Raw genomic sequence first — 16785 nt, 5'->3', positions numbered from 1 at the left:
TAAAACAACTTTAATTAAACAAAACACACATGTAGTTTTAACATGTTATCAATCGTGATAGAAAGCCCAAAATAAAGTATTTAAACTCATGGTTGAACAATCGTTGTAAAAACTAAACTATTTTCATTATCAATGCTAAAATTTACAGGTAGTTGTACTTTATTATTACGTAAACAAATTATAAAATATTAACCAATCTCAGTACTCGGGTTCAAGTATTGCCCTGGCCATATCGATGTCGAGTCGTCGTGAGCTGCCTACATGAGGATGGCCAATAATGAACTGGTTTGGATTTGCTTCTGCATCGACATACCTGTGAAGCAAAAAGTTCCAAAGTGCAAGAAAAAAGCAGCTTGAAGTTACGTTTTAATGAAGGGCTTAGTTTCCTTTGTTGAATTTTTACATATAACATCACTTCCTTGATTGCTGAAACTGCGTTTCATCAGCTGTTTCATTTAAGTCAAAATTCCTATTTGTTTTAAAAGTTTGAAAAAAAGTTGGCCTATTGTATGATACGATAGTTTCAAAATGCCTTTTAAAAGTAATATCAAGTAAAAGTGAAGAAACGTATTTATTCCAGCTTGTATTTTTTTTCTTTTTTAATTGATTGAACATGTGGTGACGTTAAATCAATGTAAAAAGAATGTATTTTGTGCTGGCGTACCAAGGACGGACAGTAGGATCATAAAATTTTGGTAAGTTTCCAGCCGGAAGCATACGGAAGATTCCGTGTTTGGTGCCAATATATCTCCAAGCAACGTGTCTTAACCAAGGTTGCACTCCTGTAGCTTTCCATAATTCTTCTGCTTTGAAAGTAGCTACGACATCCCGTTTGGCTTCTTCCTAGCAAAAAAATGTATCAGAGTGGACTTGACTCTAGCTAACTGTATCGGATGCAGCGGTTGTAACTGTATGTAGCGAAATGTTTGCGGTAAATTTCAATCTTTTCTTGTGAAATCTGTCGGTCAACATTGTAATACTGATTAGGTCTGTCAAGAAGTTCGTCAAACTCTTTATTGCTGATGTATTTTATTGAATGTTGCTAACACAAAGTTGCAACACGAAATTTAATTTCTGACTTTTGTCTCTATGCTGTTCATAATTAACAAGTATAACAATATGATTTAGCATAACAAAAAAATTAAATTTACGGGACATATTTTGGGAGAATTAGAAGGCCATCTACATCAATCGGTTGTTGAAAGTATGGTGGGAAGAAAGAGATATATAAGGGAAGGCGATAAACTTTGGATGATGATGTAAAACAGTGGGCAGACTTGTCAAGTATCAGAAAATCAAAAAGATTAGCGTAGGAACATGAATTGTGCAAACAAATAGCAGCCAAGTTTCGGCTCGGAGATGGCACATAAAGGATGGAGATGAACCAAAACCCAGATCAATGATGTGCAATGAACTTCTTTTAGACAAACCATGTAAAGTTCAATCCAAACTTGCAACACGAGAAGGAAAAAAAAAATGAACAACCAATTTTTTAAATTAGCATATTTTTCAAGATTCACCTTGGTGTTTTTTTTTCAAATAATAATACTACTAGATGACCATCAAATTGCAATTACTACGTTCAATTAAGTGAAATTTAAACTTTACTTTTATGTTGAACTTATTTGGCCCATTTTCTTCCAGGTAAGCACGAATGCTTTCAATATCTTCTGCTGTGTAGTTACTGAATATATAATCATCAGGATTCTTGAAAGCGCGAGAAGCAAAAAAGATTGATGTTTCATCTGAAGCAAAAATAACACTTCACTACGCAAGCATTAAGTATAAGTAAAAATACAATAAACTAGTCTCTCTTCTTCTTCTCTTTTTCTTCCATCCTTCCTTCTGTTAGTCACTCTTTCCCTATTTCTCTCCAATCCTAGCAGTCTTTGCTTGTCTCCTTTATTTCTTATTCACTCTCTTTCTCTCCGATGTTGTTTTGGATAGGTAGAGACAGGTGTACCATGTTTAGCTTCCGGATTAAAACTTGCGGAGTTGACCACGTGATGGGAGTAATAGCTTTCAATTTCCGTATTTATCTAATGATTTGTCAACGCATAATTTACTGATCTTAGACAAAATTAATATTTTTTCTATTTTTGTTACTTGATGTTGATGGTGTAAGACTACTGTATCTATTATTATGGCGTAAGGGTCAAGCCATTCTAATTAATGACCTAATCAAACAATTGAAGGAAAACACTTACTGAACGAGGAAAGCAAATTAATATGACTGCAGGGTACTCTTGGAGGCACAAGATCAGTACGAATGTGGAGGAAAGTATCAGGAGGAATTGAATCGTGTGACAAAATTTGAATCGTAGAGTCGTTAAGAGCTAGGACTAAGCAAATGGAGAAATCGGCTTGGTTTACCTTAAACAATACAGCGTTATAGGCCACTTTAATGTACAGATGAGATTACGTTTTATTATTGCATTGCAATAGACCAACGTTCAACCCAGTACACTGGTTACTAGGCTGAATAGTGAAGAAGAGAAACACTTCTAAGAATGACCACTTGTCGCTGACTGAGCAAGAAGTTGTTATTTGTCAAGAATTTACATGATTTGCTTGAAGGTAGATAAGTAGAGATGGTATTACAATATTTATGTTTTTCTACTTAACTGAATTTAATCTTTAACCATTATGTCTGTAAGCTTCTACGATAGAATATTTTTACTTTTTCCGGTTTTATGTATTTAAAGTGTGTGATTATGAAATCAGCCTTTTATTGTTTTATAAATGTTGAAAACTCAACTACTTTTTATACGTAGGCTGCAATATAGGCCTACTAGGCTGAGAGCAACATGCAGCAGTAGATCCAACGTTTTCAATATTTGGTATAGTTACCCCTTTCCAAATGTATTGTGATAAAACTGAAACTTTGCTGACAGCATTGTTGGGTGAAGATCCACTATAATTGAATCTTGTTGCTTTAAACGTTTTGCTTCCGCTTTCACCTCTATATGAATGCAACTGGCATATTGATTAATTTCAATAAAGAAGTGATAATCCAGATAGAAAATATGAGTTGCTCTTTTACCGTTCTTTAAAGTATAATATTATGTAAGTAGCTTATACCAGGGCTTCCCAAAATGGGGGTCGCAACCTCCCAAGGGGTCGCGTAATGAAATTCAGGGATAGCAGAAAGTTTACCAATTTGCAGAAGGTACTTATTAGCACTTCTATGCGAGATTCTGTGACAGTGATTAACTTTATTAAGAGTCGCGCACTCAATAGGTGCCCGTATTTTTGAAAATTGATGAGGTGAAATGGAATCAGAGTTAAAAACTCTTTTACTGCATCGTGAAGTGAGATGGCTTTCAAAAATCAAAGCTTTAAAATGGCTAGTCAATTAACGTTGAAAATTGAAATCGTGATTTTTCCAACAGAATAAAATTCAGCCTTGATCCACCATTTTCGCATCTAGTTTTTGGAATTATGCCAAATGACAGATTTGCTTGAAAAACTGAACTAATTTAATTTGTCCCTCATAGGAAAAAACATCAATATTTTGCATTGAAATCTTAAATTGATGAGTTCATAAAAAAATTGAACATCTGGAAACAAAAATTTCAAACTGATTTATCTGTAATATTCTCACTTAGCCTACCGTTCCAGCCTAAGCAACATCGAAAACGCCTTGAGACCTGCATTAACAAACACTGAGCCATGGCTGGATTTGCTTGTCACACCCATCGCACTGAATAAATGTCTTTGCTTTTTTGTTTTGTTTCCAGTAGGCTACCCATAAGCTTCGGTTGTGATGGTCAGAAACAAGTAAAAAATAAAAACAAACTGAACTGAGTGCCGGTAAATTGTTTTTGATCTAAGCTTTTCACTAAATATCACAAATGTATATTTTGCACGGTTTGTCGTTTTCAATCGTGGGGCCGCGAAAAATTTTAGAAGATAAAAAGGGGTCGCGAGCAAAAAAGTTTGGGAAGCCCTGGTTTATACTATACTGTCAGTAGCGTATTTAGGGGGAGGATAAGGGGCGATGCCCCCCCCCTAATGATCAGGTAAAAAAAATAAAAATATATAAGTTACAAATTTTGCAAAAAAAAGTTGTAGCAGAAGACATAATTGCTTGGATGATTCATCCTAGCGCGAGGGGGGGGGGTATAGGCTACTTTTTGCGATACAATTTGCCAATATTATTCTGAGTTTCCAAATCAACTAGTTTAATCTTGATTACAGTAAGTTAAAAATATTTAATTAAGCAAGCAATCACTAGTATACACTGCATACAGTGGCGGCTCGTCTAATGGTGCTGCAGCACCACAAATAAGCTCCTGCAAGGACCTAAGTTACACATAGGCTAGGCTACGTTGAATTCTGCAATGGTGAATGTTAGAAGCTACGTAACTGTGTTGCAAGACCTAAGGGGCGATAATAGGCTTTTTCACCAACTTTTTGGCAAGGCTTGCTCAGTTTTTGGCGAAGAAATCCTAATGCCCCGGAGAGCACCTAGACAACAACATCAACCTAACATTCCAGCTGAAACTGGGGAGATCTATTTTAAACAAACAGTTTTTTTTCCTTTTCTTGACAATTGCATGACACTAATTCACGAGAGATTCAATGAGCACGGCTCGCTAGCTTTTAAAGTCAGCACATTTCTGCCGTCATTGATTCATGAAGATGAGGACTGCCGATCGACGAGATTTTCGACTTCTACCATGAAATGCTGGATGTTGAACCAAGCAATTGCTTTGCAGCTACCATTGAGTTGCGAAGATGGAGAGCAAATTGGCTTGCAGTTTCTGTGGATAAACGACCTGCGACTCTTCTGGATGCGTGTCAAGCTGCTGAACAACTCGACACTAATCCGATTATCCATAAATTATTTCGAATCTTTGCTACGCTTCCAATTACAACTGCCTCCAATGAGCCATGTTTCAGTTCACTAAAGTAGCCTACCTGAAAAATCATTACCGCACGACCATGACCGAGCCACGTTTGGATGGTCTAGCTCAGATGTATTTAAACAAGGATATTGTACTCGAGTATGATGCAGTTATTGATATATTTTCCAAGCGCAGCCATCGCATGGAACTGTAAATTGTCGTTGCAAATCGCCGAGAATTTTCAAAAGGTATTCGTGGTCGGAAGGACTAACTTATTGTTTATGTTCTGAAGTGATGATATCTTTTGTTGGTTCATTGATTGGAACAGTAACTTACTTCTACGGATTCGCTCTTGATTCTGGACTCCCCTACCTGACAGTATTCTGACGGTTTCATCTAACCTCCTCCCCCCGTTCTGACGCATCATATGACATTTTGGTATACCCCACTCCTATTAAAAGGGTCAAAAAATCTAATTTTAACCCAAATAGAAAAAATTTGAACCGATTAACAGCCATCCATTTTCACCAAATTTGAGCTTTCTGTGTAGGCTACTACCATTGAGACTACCCCGTGTGTACTACTCCGAGACCCCCATTGGCATCCAGCCGCCAAGTCAGCCGCTACGCGGCTGACTGACACAATGTCTTGGCCCCCCCTTAAGAAACTTTCTAAATACGCCACTGTATACTGTATTATAGTTTATACTATACTATACAGTTTATGTTTAAAGCAACATTTTTTGGTCTTTTTGGACCACACATGGAAATACGTTGAAGAAATATATCAACGTGGTCTTTGTCTGTTTACCAATTGCACCAATGAGCCAAAACAGTGTACCAGTATTATACTGTATACTGCCAGTATACAGTATATGCATACAGGGCTTCCATTTGTGAAAAAATGTCCTCAATTGAGAGAATCTGATACAATAATTGATAAAAGAACAAGTTTGTGAGGAAATGATTAATGATGAGTATGTCAAGAGAATTTGCAACAAAAGCAAAATTTTTGCTGTTCATGTAGCTACAAACAAGGAAATTCAACTTTTTTTTAAGCATGCGTTGAATTCCTGACCTTTAAAGGGCGGGGAAACCCAAATTAACTTTTTCAGAGTTTTTTTTGTCTCAGCGTGATGTCATTGTGTACAACATGCGTTTTAGAAATTTTTTTTTTTAATTTTGTTGCCCTCGTCTCGCTTAGGCCGCTTTTGTTTGAACCTCGTTTGCGAGGCCGCGCGCGCATCCAGCCGTGACGCTGTACGGTGTGACTGGTTTGTCCTTCAGGATAGCTACTATGTTGTTTCCACCTGCATCTGCGGTATTCCGTTTTAAAAACAAAAGCGATGAGATGTCACAAAGCCACTTTTATTTCAAAATAGGAAAATTAAATCCGACGTAGCCTGTTCATCGTCCTGGCTTGGAAACTTTGTTCGAATTGCGTGGACGACACATGATAGTAGAGGAACGCGAATGCATCGACCAAGATATCCCCATACCCATCGAACAAATTGCCTATAGGCAATGTGTCTGTAACGTCTGCAAGAATAAAACCTTTTTACGCTCGTGTTTGCACTCAAAAATAGCAAAAGATTTTATCAGCAGTATAACTTGCAATAATAAAGAACTTCGACTATTCAACGAAGGCTAAACGGTGATTACCACTGTGACATTGAATGAAATTACATTATTTACATCAGCTGAATCATGTGTTGCTTTCTGTAACGTCTGCAAGAATAAAACCTTTTTACGCTCGTGTTTGCACTCAAAAATAGCAAGAGATTTTATCAGCAGTAACTTGCAATAATAAAGTACTTCGACTATTTAACGAAGACTAAACGGTGATTACCACTGTGACATTGAATGAAATTACATTATTTACATCAGCTGAATCATGTGTTGCTTTTTCAGTCTGACAAGCTATGTCAGAAGACAGCAAAGCCTAATAATGCAAGAGATAATACAACGTAATAAAAAGGAGACACTTATTCATATGCAATGTCATTTACATTTGGGTTTAAGGTAAGAAATCAAGCATGAAAAGCTTAACAAAGTATAGGAATGTGATTAGGCTTACTCTAGCAAACCCTGATTTCAAAATAACCTTAACCAAAAGGTAATCATGGCGTCGAAAATAGTTGAGCAGCAGGTATACTGGTTCCTATATGCCGGTTCCCCAAAGATCAAATATAACTTCAATACAATCAGTAGCCTAACAACATACCATTTCATCTTGTAATTCACTGCTGTCGCCATCCTTGCTGTTAGTGTTGGATTCAGCATCAACTACAGCGTTGGTTTCAACATCGCCCTCACTGCTCATTTCATCATCATCACGTGCCGTCTCCGATCTGAAGGTTGGCTGTCATTTTCTTCCACAAGTCACGTTCTTCCGCTGCTCTTTTTGTTTCTCCAATGCTTGAAAAATCAGCTCACTGTATTACGTCATCTTTCCATGTTTGTTTCCTTCTTCCCCTGCACTTCTTCTCTTCCACCATACCTTCAATAACCAATTGTCGCTGTCCTGCCGATCCTCTCAAAATATGTCCAGCAAGTTTCATCCTTTGTTTTGCTAAGTCGTTTGCCCATCTATCTTGCACTCCAATTCTTTTCCTAATTGCTTCGTTTGTAATGTGTTTTTTCTATGATATTTTTAATATTCTTCTGTATCACCAGAGTTGAAAAGCATTAATTTTTTTGTGAATTTCTTTGCTATAGGTCCAACTTTAATTTCCATATGACATGGTTTGATGTAACAAGATAGAAGTCTCAGTTTTAAATGTAAATGTATTTCTCCTCTTAAAAATTCTTTGCAATGGCTAAAGTAAAACAACAGGTTGAAGAAACGGAAGTTTTCATTTTCCAGCAATCCAACTAATCAGACTTGGAATTTTTTCAATGTTGAGAGAAAAAAGTTTTCTCCGCTTACACGACATCAGTAAACAGTAGTTTTCTTGAGATTTCAATTTTAGGCACTTGCAAAATCCCAATTGACTTGAACAAAATTTTCGAAATCAGTTTCTTGAAAATGCAAACTGCAATGTGACTTGATGATGTTGGTCCAAGCCATTTTCTTGTTCTATTTACCGTACAAATTTTACCCAAATTTTTTTCAATTTTAATCACAAATTTTGTCACAATTATCTCGCTGTGAGGCACAGCCATACACGGCACATTGTTTTACCATGAGAAGAGTTTAACCCAATACCTGTGTAATATATCAAGAAGTTAGATTCTGGGAATTCTACTCAGGGGTTCCCAACCTTTTTTGCTGTTCGTACCCCTTTGTCAGGTCAGAGCATTCTTTGTAACCCCCAAAAAAATTATGATTGAATTTTTCAGGTATATGATATATTGCTAAATTAAATTGCTTTTACAGCTCAATTAAACGTTAAACCGATATTTCACACAAAAATCACCAAAAGAAATTAAATGTCAGTTATTTTGTTTGTCACTTTTCAGTTGCTTCATTGATAAAATCTGCTCAAACAATAGTTCAACTTTACTCAAGCCAAAACGTAAATCATCTTCCAGTTGCAGACGATTTCTATACTTATTCTTGATATACATCATGGTCGAAAAACCACTTTCACAGTAAAAAGTTGTTGAGAAGAGAATTAACACTGTCATGGCTTCCATAGCAAAGCTTGGGAAGGCTTCATAGCAACACCAAAATTCGTCAAACTTTGATTTGTCAAATAGCAGTTTCAATTTTTGGCAGCTTTTTATTTTGATGATGTTCTCCCACAAATTACCCTTATCGACATTTTTGTTAAATCAAAAAGAAATGAATTTATAATCCAATGCTGGAAATAATTCAATTCACCAGCAGAAAGATAACCATCGAAAGAATCAACGAGCATCTTTAAATGGGAAATAATTTCATTTTTGACATTTTGCAGCAAAGAGTTATAAGCAATTTGATCAAGACAAGGAAAATTAACAAGGTTTCCATTTTCATTTTGAGCAGGAGCAAGTAAAAAAAAAACATGGTTATGAGACAATGCGGCTACTGAGCCAACTAAATAACATTAATTATTTGTGGATAATTGTTTTCTTCAAAGCAAAGACTGTAATGGCATAATATCATTTACAAATTCAAAACAAAACTGTGTTGCAACATCTGTTTGAAAAGCTGCTCTGTGGCCCAAGGATCTTCGTACCCCTTGATGTTTCATCTCGTACCCCCAAGAAAGGGGTACGAGTACCCCCAGTTGGTAACCCCTGTACTAGACCTACAGTACACTGTACTACAGCATATAGGACAAACTTCAGGGCCTAACCTGTCTATGCACTTATATTTAGGATTAGCTTAGTGACTGCTAGCCCAGGTTTAGCTGTTTAGACCTTACAACTTGGTAACTTAAACCTAAATTGAAGACTTATGCAAAAACATCAGCAGAAAGCTGAACCCTTGTTAACTAGGCCTAGTCTAGTTGACTAGTGAACTCTTGTACCAGTATACCCAGTAGAAGTGTGGTACAGTAGCTGTTCAAGCTAGGCTAGCCGAACCCTTATCAGTTTACTTCACGCGTGGCATGGTGGAACAAGCTATACAACGCAACAACCTAGTCCGACCAGCCAAACACAACGAAATTACGAAAATGAAGGACTGTACCTCGTGACGTCACAGCGCAAGTGGCTTATTTCAATAACGTTTCATGTAACACGTGTGAGAAATGACAGTGCGCACTTTGCCCCTTGCTGGGGCGGTTGCATATGATTGTTTTTTTGTGAAAGATTGTAAAACGTGTTCAAAAATGCGTAATTTACGTATTCCAATCGTTTATTTGCGTTTTCAATTTTCATTGTCCCTCTTTAACTCAAATTTCCTGTGTCGGTTACTTTGGCATTCAACACAGCTGAAAATTAATGTCTTAACTGGGCTTTCAGTGCGACAAGATTTTAATTTCGTGGTGTATCTAATGGGTGTGTAAAATTTTTACGGTTGAATTCATATTGATAATTTTTTAAAGTAATACCTTACAAAACGAAAGGAATCAAACACATTTTTGATATAAGAAAATAAATCAATAGTTTTTTTTCAAGTCTAAACCTTAAACCATTTGACCAAGTAAACACTCACAATAGTATTTCAAATTTTTTTATTGCTTTCTGTGTTAGGTTGATCGCCCATTTGAGGAAGTGTCATAGTACCTGATCACCTTTACCAGTTAGTTTTTCTCACTTTTGATCATTTTTGATATATTTCTGATGCCTAACAGCTATACCTGCCTTTTCATCGAATCGAGGACAGGCAGAAATTCAGGATCTTGCTCTAATGCGGTTGCATAGACCAAACTAGATTTCGTCTTGATACCGCTGGGAAACTTAAGATGATTCAAAATCAAGCCTACACGAACAAAAGAAAGTAATGTGTGAAAATGACTTCACAAAGCATTGCCTTTAATTAGAATGGTTGTGGTGTAGCGCGTGTCGTCACGCACCACATCTCTCTTGCCGACAGCGCAGTGTGGGTTTGCCGATTGCCTGGCTTGGCTTCTCTTGGTTTCTAATTCTATCGTACTGGTTCATTCTATGGGGCGCCGTTTGGAAAAACACAATTTAGCAATTTTGCAACACCAATTTAGCAATTTTGCAACACATTTAGCTATATTGCAACAATTTACCTAAATCGCAAAAATACGATTTAGTTATATTGCAGCAATTTAGCTAAATTGCAAAATACGATTTAGCTAAATTGCAACAATTTAGCTAAATTGCAAAATACGATTTAGCTAAATTGCAACAATTTAGCTAAATTGCAAAATACGATTTAGCTAAATTGCAACAATTTAGCTAAATTGCAAAATACGATTTAGCTATATTGCAACAATTTAGCTATATTGCAGCAATTGAGCTAAATCGTATTTTTGCAATTTACGGTGCAAGTATAGAATCCAACACCCTGGTCAACATGACGTCACAAAACGGACGCAACTACTACATAGGGGGTGAAAAAAAGGATCCTGAAAAGCGGCGGAATGAAGGTGATAAAGCGGAATGGACATGGATTTTTTGACAATTTTACTGTGTTTTTACAATAAAAACTTTAAACCAACGTCGAGTGTTGAATATAACTACCTAGAATGACATAAAATTTACCAAATTGCATAAATTCAACTAAAAATTTACCCAATTAAACTTTAAAAATAAAAATATAAAACGTTTGCAACTAAATGTGTTGTAGCTATCTAATTTCTGCTCGCATTTTAATTTTTACAATAAAAGTACCAATCTAACGCAACTGCAAAGAGTATGTCTTGCTTCAATTAAACAGTAGCACAAAATAAGTACCATCTTTATCTTGTGATAACTTAAACTTCACCAATTTGCATCGATTCTCAGCAATTCAATTTTTACAAGAAAATCATTCATCCTTTACAAATTGAAAGAGTATGTCTTGCTTTATTCACCTGAAAAGTTTCAGGTTTATATCTCATCTACCAAACGAGCAATCGTCGTTCAAACTTAACCGCCCAGCTAATTGTAAAAACACAGTAAAATTGTCAAAAAATCCATGTCCATTCCGCTTTATCACCTTCATTCCGCCGCTTTTCAGGATCCTTTTTTTCACCCCCTATGTAGTAGTTGCGTCCGTTTTGTGAGGTCATGTTTACCAGGGTGTCGGATTCTATACTTGCACCCTAAATTGCAAAAATACGATTTAGCTAAATTGCTGCAATATAGCTAAATTGTTGCAAAATAGCTAAATCGTATTTTGCAATTTAGCTAAATTGTTGCAATTTAGCTAAATCGTATTTTGCAATTTAGCTAAATCGTATTTTGCAATTTAGCTAAATTGTTGCAATTTAGCTAAATCGTATTTTGCAATTTAGCTAAATTGTTGCAATTTAGCTAAATCGTATTTTGCAATTTAGCTAAATTGTTGCAATTTAGCTAAATCGTATTTTGCAATTTAGCTAAATTGTTGCAATTTAGCTAAATCGTATTTTGCAATTTAGCTAAATTGCTGCAATATAACTAAATCGTATTTTTGCAATTTAGGTAAATTGTTGCAATATAGCTAAATGTGTTGCAAAATTGCTAAATTGGTGTTGCAAAATTGCTAAATTGTGTTTTTCCAAACGGCGCCCCATATCATTCTCTAGTTTTCAGTTAACAGTGTAGCAGTGCAATCGGCAGTTTAAGTAGAGTCTTGTTTTAGTTTGTCATTTAATACTTTCTGTTAACATTCTTTAAAGCTAGTTTTCAATTGCAGGATATTCACGTTTTAAGTTTATAAAAGCCTACTTTACTGAAATGAGTTTGTTGGTTTCAATGTAGGTCATGTCAATGGTCAAATCACATTTTTATTTGAAGTTCATTTTGAATTAAAGCATCATGCCATGAGGTAATAAGATATTAGCAAACAAATGACGAAAAAATGATTAAATATTTAAATAATTTGTTGTAGAAATGTAAAATTTAAAAAAACTTGTAAGGGTGAGGTTTCTGGATAAAATTAATTGAAAGTTCAAGAAACTATGGTTTAATAATAATATAACTGTTGGCTAAACATATATTTGAAAAAGGCATTTCTATTATTAATACTATAATTATTGTGATATATTTATATGTTCTATTTTTATACCTTATTTAATCTTAATAATATTACGTAGTATTTATCATTAACACTACCGCATTTTATGAATTAATCCTTTCAGATAATATTAAACACAATTAGACTTCTATAATTTTCTTTAAAACGACCAAAAAACAGCAATATTCATTGCAGTAAAAAAACAACAAACCTTTTCCATCTATTATAAATGAAAAGGAATATTCACTGGGTTCAAAGAACCTTGATATTGAAACCAAATCATCCAAACGAACGTCAGACGCCACAACTCCAACCCTTGTATTGTTTACAAAGACAGGAAGTGAAACCGTCATGATTTGACCTGGTGAATGGCAAAATTTTTGTTTTGTAGATTTTGTTTTGAAGATATTAAATTAAATAAAGACTCGATCAACTTACAATGCAGGTTTATTGTTGTATGATAGGTTCTTAAACTTTCCGTTTGTTCAAGATCAGAAAAGTAACGAATAGTAAACTTTTCAGCGACACATCAGATAAATTCATATAATTAGCTTAAAATTTGCTTATCACCATAAGTTAACTGCGAAAGAACAGGAGAAATCTAACAAATCTAATCTGCTAATTTTTAAAAAATGATTTTGTAAGATAGCCACTTTGAGGGGGGTCTAATAGTCGTTAATTAAAATAATAGAATGATTTATTAAGTTTATGTATCAGTCTAGTATTTTTGAAATGTTTTAGGAAGAGCAAGAGTTGATTTTTTTTTTTAAATACTTCTTGCAATTATACCAACATTTATTCATACCTAAATTGCCATCATCCAAATATGGAGCTGTCCACACTGGATCGTTTGTATCATCAGTTGAAAAATGTAAATAATAATTAGGTAATTCCTCTAAAACATCGGTAGGGTCTTTTATATTATTAAATAGGCCTTCCTGAAAATAAATGTTGAATAATAAACTGCCATATTTTAGACTTGTTATGCCCATAGTAGCTACAATGCGTTAAACAAAGTGGTTTCTTTCCCGCTATCAGCACAAGATCAAATACTCTCTGACACAGCAGTTAAAGGCAGTTTTAATTTTTAAATACGTTTTGTTAAACTTTATCGTTGACTTAGTATCCCATACTTGGTGCTATGGCTCGGGGAACAAGACGGTGAATTTTTCATTATATTAAACTTTTTGTAACAATGGGAGTGGGGAGGGCAAGTTCTTTTCTCTCGGTCCCATTTTCTTTGATGCCAGTGCCTAGTTTATAATTCTTTTTATAATTGGCTTGTCTATAATGGCAATGCCTAGTCAAAAGTTTGTAAATTATGTCTTGAAATCTCATACAATTTGAAAATGTTTTGCACATTCTTCAAAACCAAGACTTACTTTTGATGGCATTGGATTAAGTGTTGACAAACTGTTTAATACGCTGAAGTCTGAAATCAAACGAAAAATCAAACCTTTGCTCTTTTTAAAATACGAGCAGTCCACACAAACTAAATCTGTTTGTACATTAGAGTTTTAATAGCCATGAATTCATCTGTGTGATTACATCCTCAATTCGAAATTTAATCTGTAAAAAATGCAGCTACCTCGCAAACTAAAAACAACTAAAGCAAACGCCAAAATAAAAGCAGAAAAAGGACTCAAACCAAATTTACGACAAGCGAGAGAACAAAATACAAAAATTTGTTCTTTTCATTTTTCCGTTGCAAAAGTAGTCATTTCATCACTATCACATAAAACTTCACTAACTTGCATTTCCAAGACCATAAGCGAAGATTCTTACGGCATTGTTTAGTAGCGCATTTTCTCTTTTGAAGACCTCTAATATATTCACATGGGATTCCTCAGGTTCACCATTGGATACAAAGAGAATTATTTTACTTGTCTCATTTTCTAGAAACGACAACAAATATGTAACCGACTTGAATTACAAGTCTTATTATTATTCTGTTTTCATCCAAGATGATGAAGCATTTCTATAAAGTATTTTATACTATATAGTTTAGGGTTGGCTTACGCCGATTGAGCACTTTATTGGAGGCACCTTGCTATGCATTGCGCAAAGCTCACTTCTTGCAATTTGAGCACTGGCAAAGTTGGCAGTAGTGCCATTTTTGGAGCTTAGATTCCACAAATGGGAAAATGTCACATGGAGGTATATATCTCCATGGCCATAACAGTGTACCTACTGCATTAAGGATGCCGGAAGGCCGAAATGGTGTACACTGTCTGCAGTTTTACAGTATTGATATATGATATGTTGTATGAAGAGTTGATTTGTGGTACAAAATTTTATATGTATTACAATCCGCTTCGGCTGCCCAGAAACATTATAGTTGATTCGATGGTCTTTATGGCTAGCGTGGAGGCTAGATCGTTTTGGTTAACAAAGCACAATTGCTTGCTGCTTTAGTGAGTACTCAGACTACTGCTAACTGCCAGGAAGGACACTCCCTTTTCTCAATAGTTCATTGTTTGTTGCGCTTAGTTGTCTTGTACAGTGCAGTATAACAAAAAGGCTTGTTGTTGGTAAACTTCAACAGAAGTATGCATTGGTAAAAAATCACTTACGTAAACTAACCAAAACTAAATTAGTTTTATGCTTACTTGTATTGGAGGTTTCATTTGCAAAATATCCAAATGCCTTGATAAGTGCACTGACGTAAAGAGTTTTACCTGTTCACGAAGGATTGAACATCAAAAATTAACAAATTTTCAATTATAGAAAAGCGTAAAAATCAATAAAGGCTTACGTTTGGATTCTAAGCAATAAAAATTCTAAAAATATTGCATAAACTTTAAAAATTAAACAGTACACACATTTAGAGGTATTCCATTCTTCTAACTTTAGCCTGCCATTTTTGAAAACACACACTATTAATATGGAAAGTGTCAGAATAAGTCAAATATGAGCAAAAGAAAAATGTTGCAATTACCTTATTGAAGTTATTTTGTAACCACAATTACATACAACAGGTTGTTACCATTTGCCCGCAACGTGTTTAAAAATTCCGCCATGCGTTCTTTGTTTTGTGGCGTCCCTCGAGCAAAGCTTTCGGTGAAACAATCGCCATTTTTGCTAACTTCGCTAAATTTCCGCGTGTCTTCTGATGTAGTCACAATGATGAACTGGTGTGATTTAAAAAATGTCATTATTTGCTCGGAAGAGATTACAAATTTCGATTTTTGAGCAATTAGTCTATACGCAAGAGCAAAATGGTTAGAACGCCTGGTTAATCTAATAAAAAAATGAAGAGCGCAAAACATAGATACTAACGTATGTTCAGCAAACAAACGTTTCAAAAACTATACTGAAACTACAGTAGCCCATATACCCAAAAGAAACAGTGTCAATGACACCAACTGAGGACAAAAGTTCGTTACAAACACAATCGAAACCGAACAGATAAAGTAGGAACTTTTATCATGTGTTTATATAAGGTTAAAGATTGGCTGTAAATATTGCTAGTGATTTGTAAATACAATACTCTTGACTTCTGTTACTTGTCATTTCATGAAACTTTTAGTTCTATTACGGATTTTCGGATTACGGATTTCCAATTTCGCCAGGGTCGAGGAACTGTAGATATGATCTTTGCGCCAGACAGCTTCAAGAAAAATGCATGGAGCAACACCAAGACCTCTACACTGTCTTTGTCGATTTGACCAAAGCTTTTGATACAGTGAGCAGGGAAGGATTGTGGAAGATCATGCACAAATACGGATGCCCAAACACACATACATCTCCATTGTAAGACAATTTCATGATGAAATGATGGGCTACGTTGTTGATGACAATAAATTCTTTGAAGCCTTCCCAGTTACAAACGGTGTTAAACAGGGCTGTGTCCTGGCACCTACCTTATTTAGCATGATGTTTTCAGCAATGCTAACAGATGCTTTCAGAGATGAAGACTGCAATGGTATCCAATTCGCTATCGTTGTGACGGAAAACTTTTTAACCTGAGGCGCTTCAAAGCAATCACCAAAGTGACCTAAACTGTCATTAAGGAACTTCTGTACGCGGATGACAGTGCCCTGAACGCCTGTACCAAAAGCGAAACCCAACAACAAATGAACAAGTTCTCCTCTGCTTGCGATAATTTTGGAATAACCATCAGCACAAAAAAAACAGAGGCAATGTATCAACCAGCCCCTGGAAAATCCTCTAGCGAATCACTCATCACTGTAAACGACCAGAAACTACATGCATGTTAAAGTTTCAAGTATCTCTGTAGTACTCTTTCTAACACAGCCACCATTGACCTGGAAATCAACAACAGAATCGCCAAAGCATCTATCGCCTTCGGTAGATTGAGGTCTAACGTATGGGAGAGGCGGAGAATCAAGCTGCCCACAAAGCTAAAAGTTTACAAAGCTGTTATTTTGAC

The 16785-nt window shown here is 35.5% G+C and overlaps 1 protein-coding gene across 1 annotated transcript in view; it reads right to left on the bottom strand.

Moving 5' to 3' along the window:
• Window positions 1-16785, bottom strand: part of LOC145770815 (VWFA and cache domain-containing protein 1-like) — a 64554-nt gene that overhangs the window by 14372 nt on the left and 33397 nt on the right. The window contains exons 7-18 of the mRNA XM_082582542.1: window positions 15379-15523; window positions 15002-15070; window positions 14144-14287; window positions 13775-13824; window positions 13198-13330; window positions 12604-12753; window positions 10081-10202; window positions 2851-2976; window positions 2208-2373; window positions 1609-1745; window positions 665-843; window positions 206-313 (exon numbers count right to left, since the gene is read on the bottom strand). Of these exons, the coding sequence (XP_082438668.1) occupies window positions 206-313; window positions 665-843; window positions 1609-1745; window positions 2208-2373; window positions 2851-2976; window positions 10081-10202; window positions 12604-12753; window positions 13198-13330; window positions 13775-13824; window positions 14144-14287; window positions 15002-15070; window positions 15379-15523 (1529 nt within the window). The remainder of the gene's footprint in view (window positions 1-205; window positions 314-664; window positions 844-1608; window positions 1746-2207; window positions 2374-2850; window positions 2977-10080; window positions 10203-12603; window positions 12754-13197; window positions 13331-13774; window positions 13825-14143; window positions 14288-15001; window positions 15071-15378; window positions 15524-16785) is intronic.

The sequence above is a fragment of the Aplidium turbinatum genome, chromosome 5 (assembly GCF_918807975.1).
Source record: "Aplidium turbinatum chromosome 5, kaAplTurb1.1, whole genome shotgun sequence".
Classification (NCBI taxonomy): domain Eukaryota; kingdom Metazoa; phylum Chordata; class Ascidiacea; order Aplousobranchia; family Polyclinidae; genus Aplidium; species Aplidium turbinatum.
Note: the sequence above shows the minus strand (reverse complement) of the source record. Positions and strands in the feature narration are given on the sequence as shown.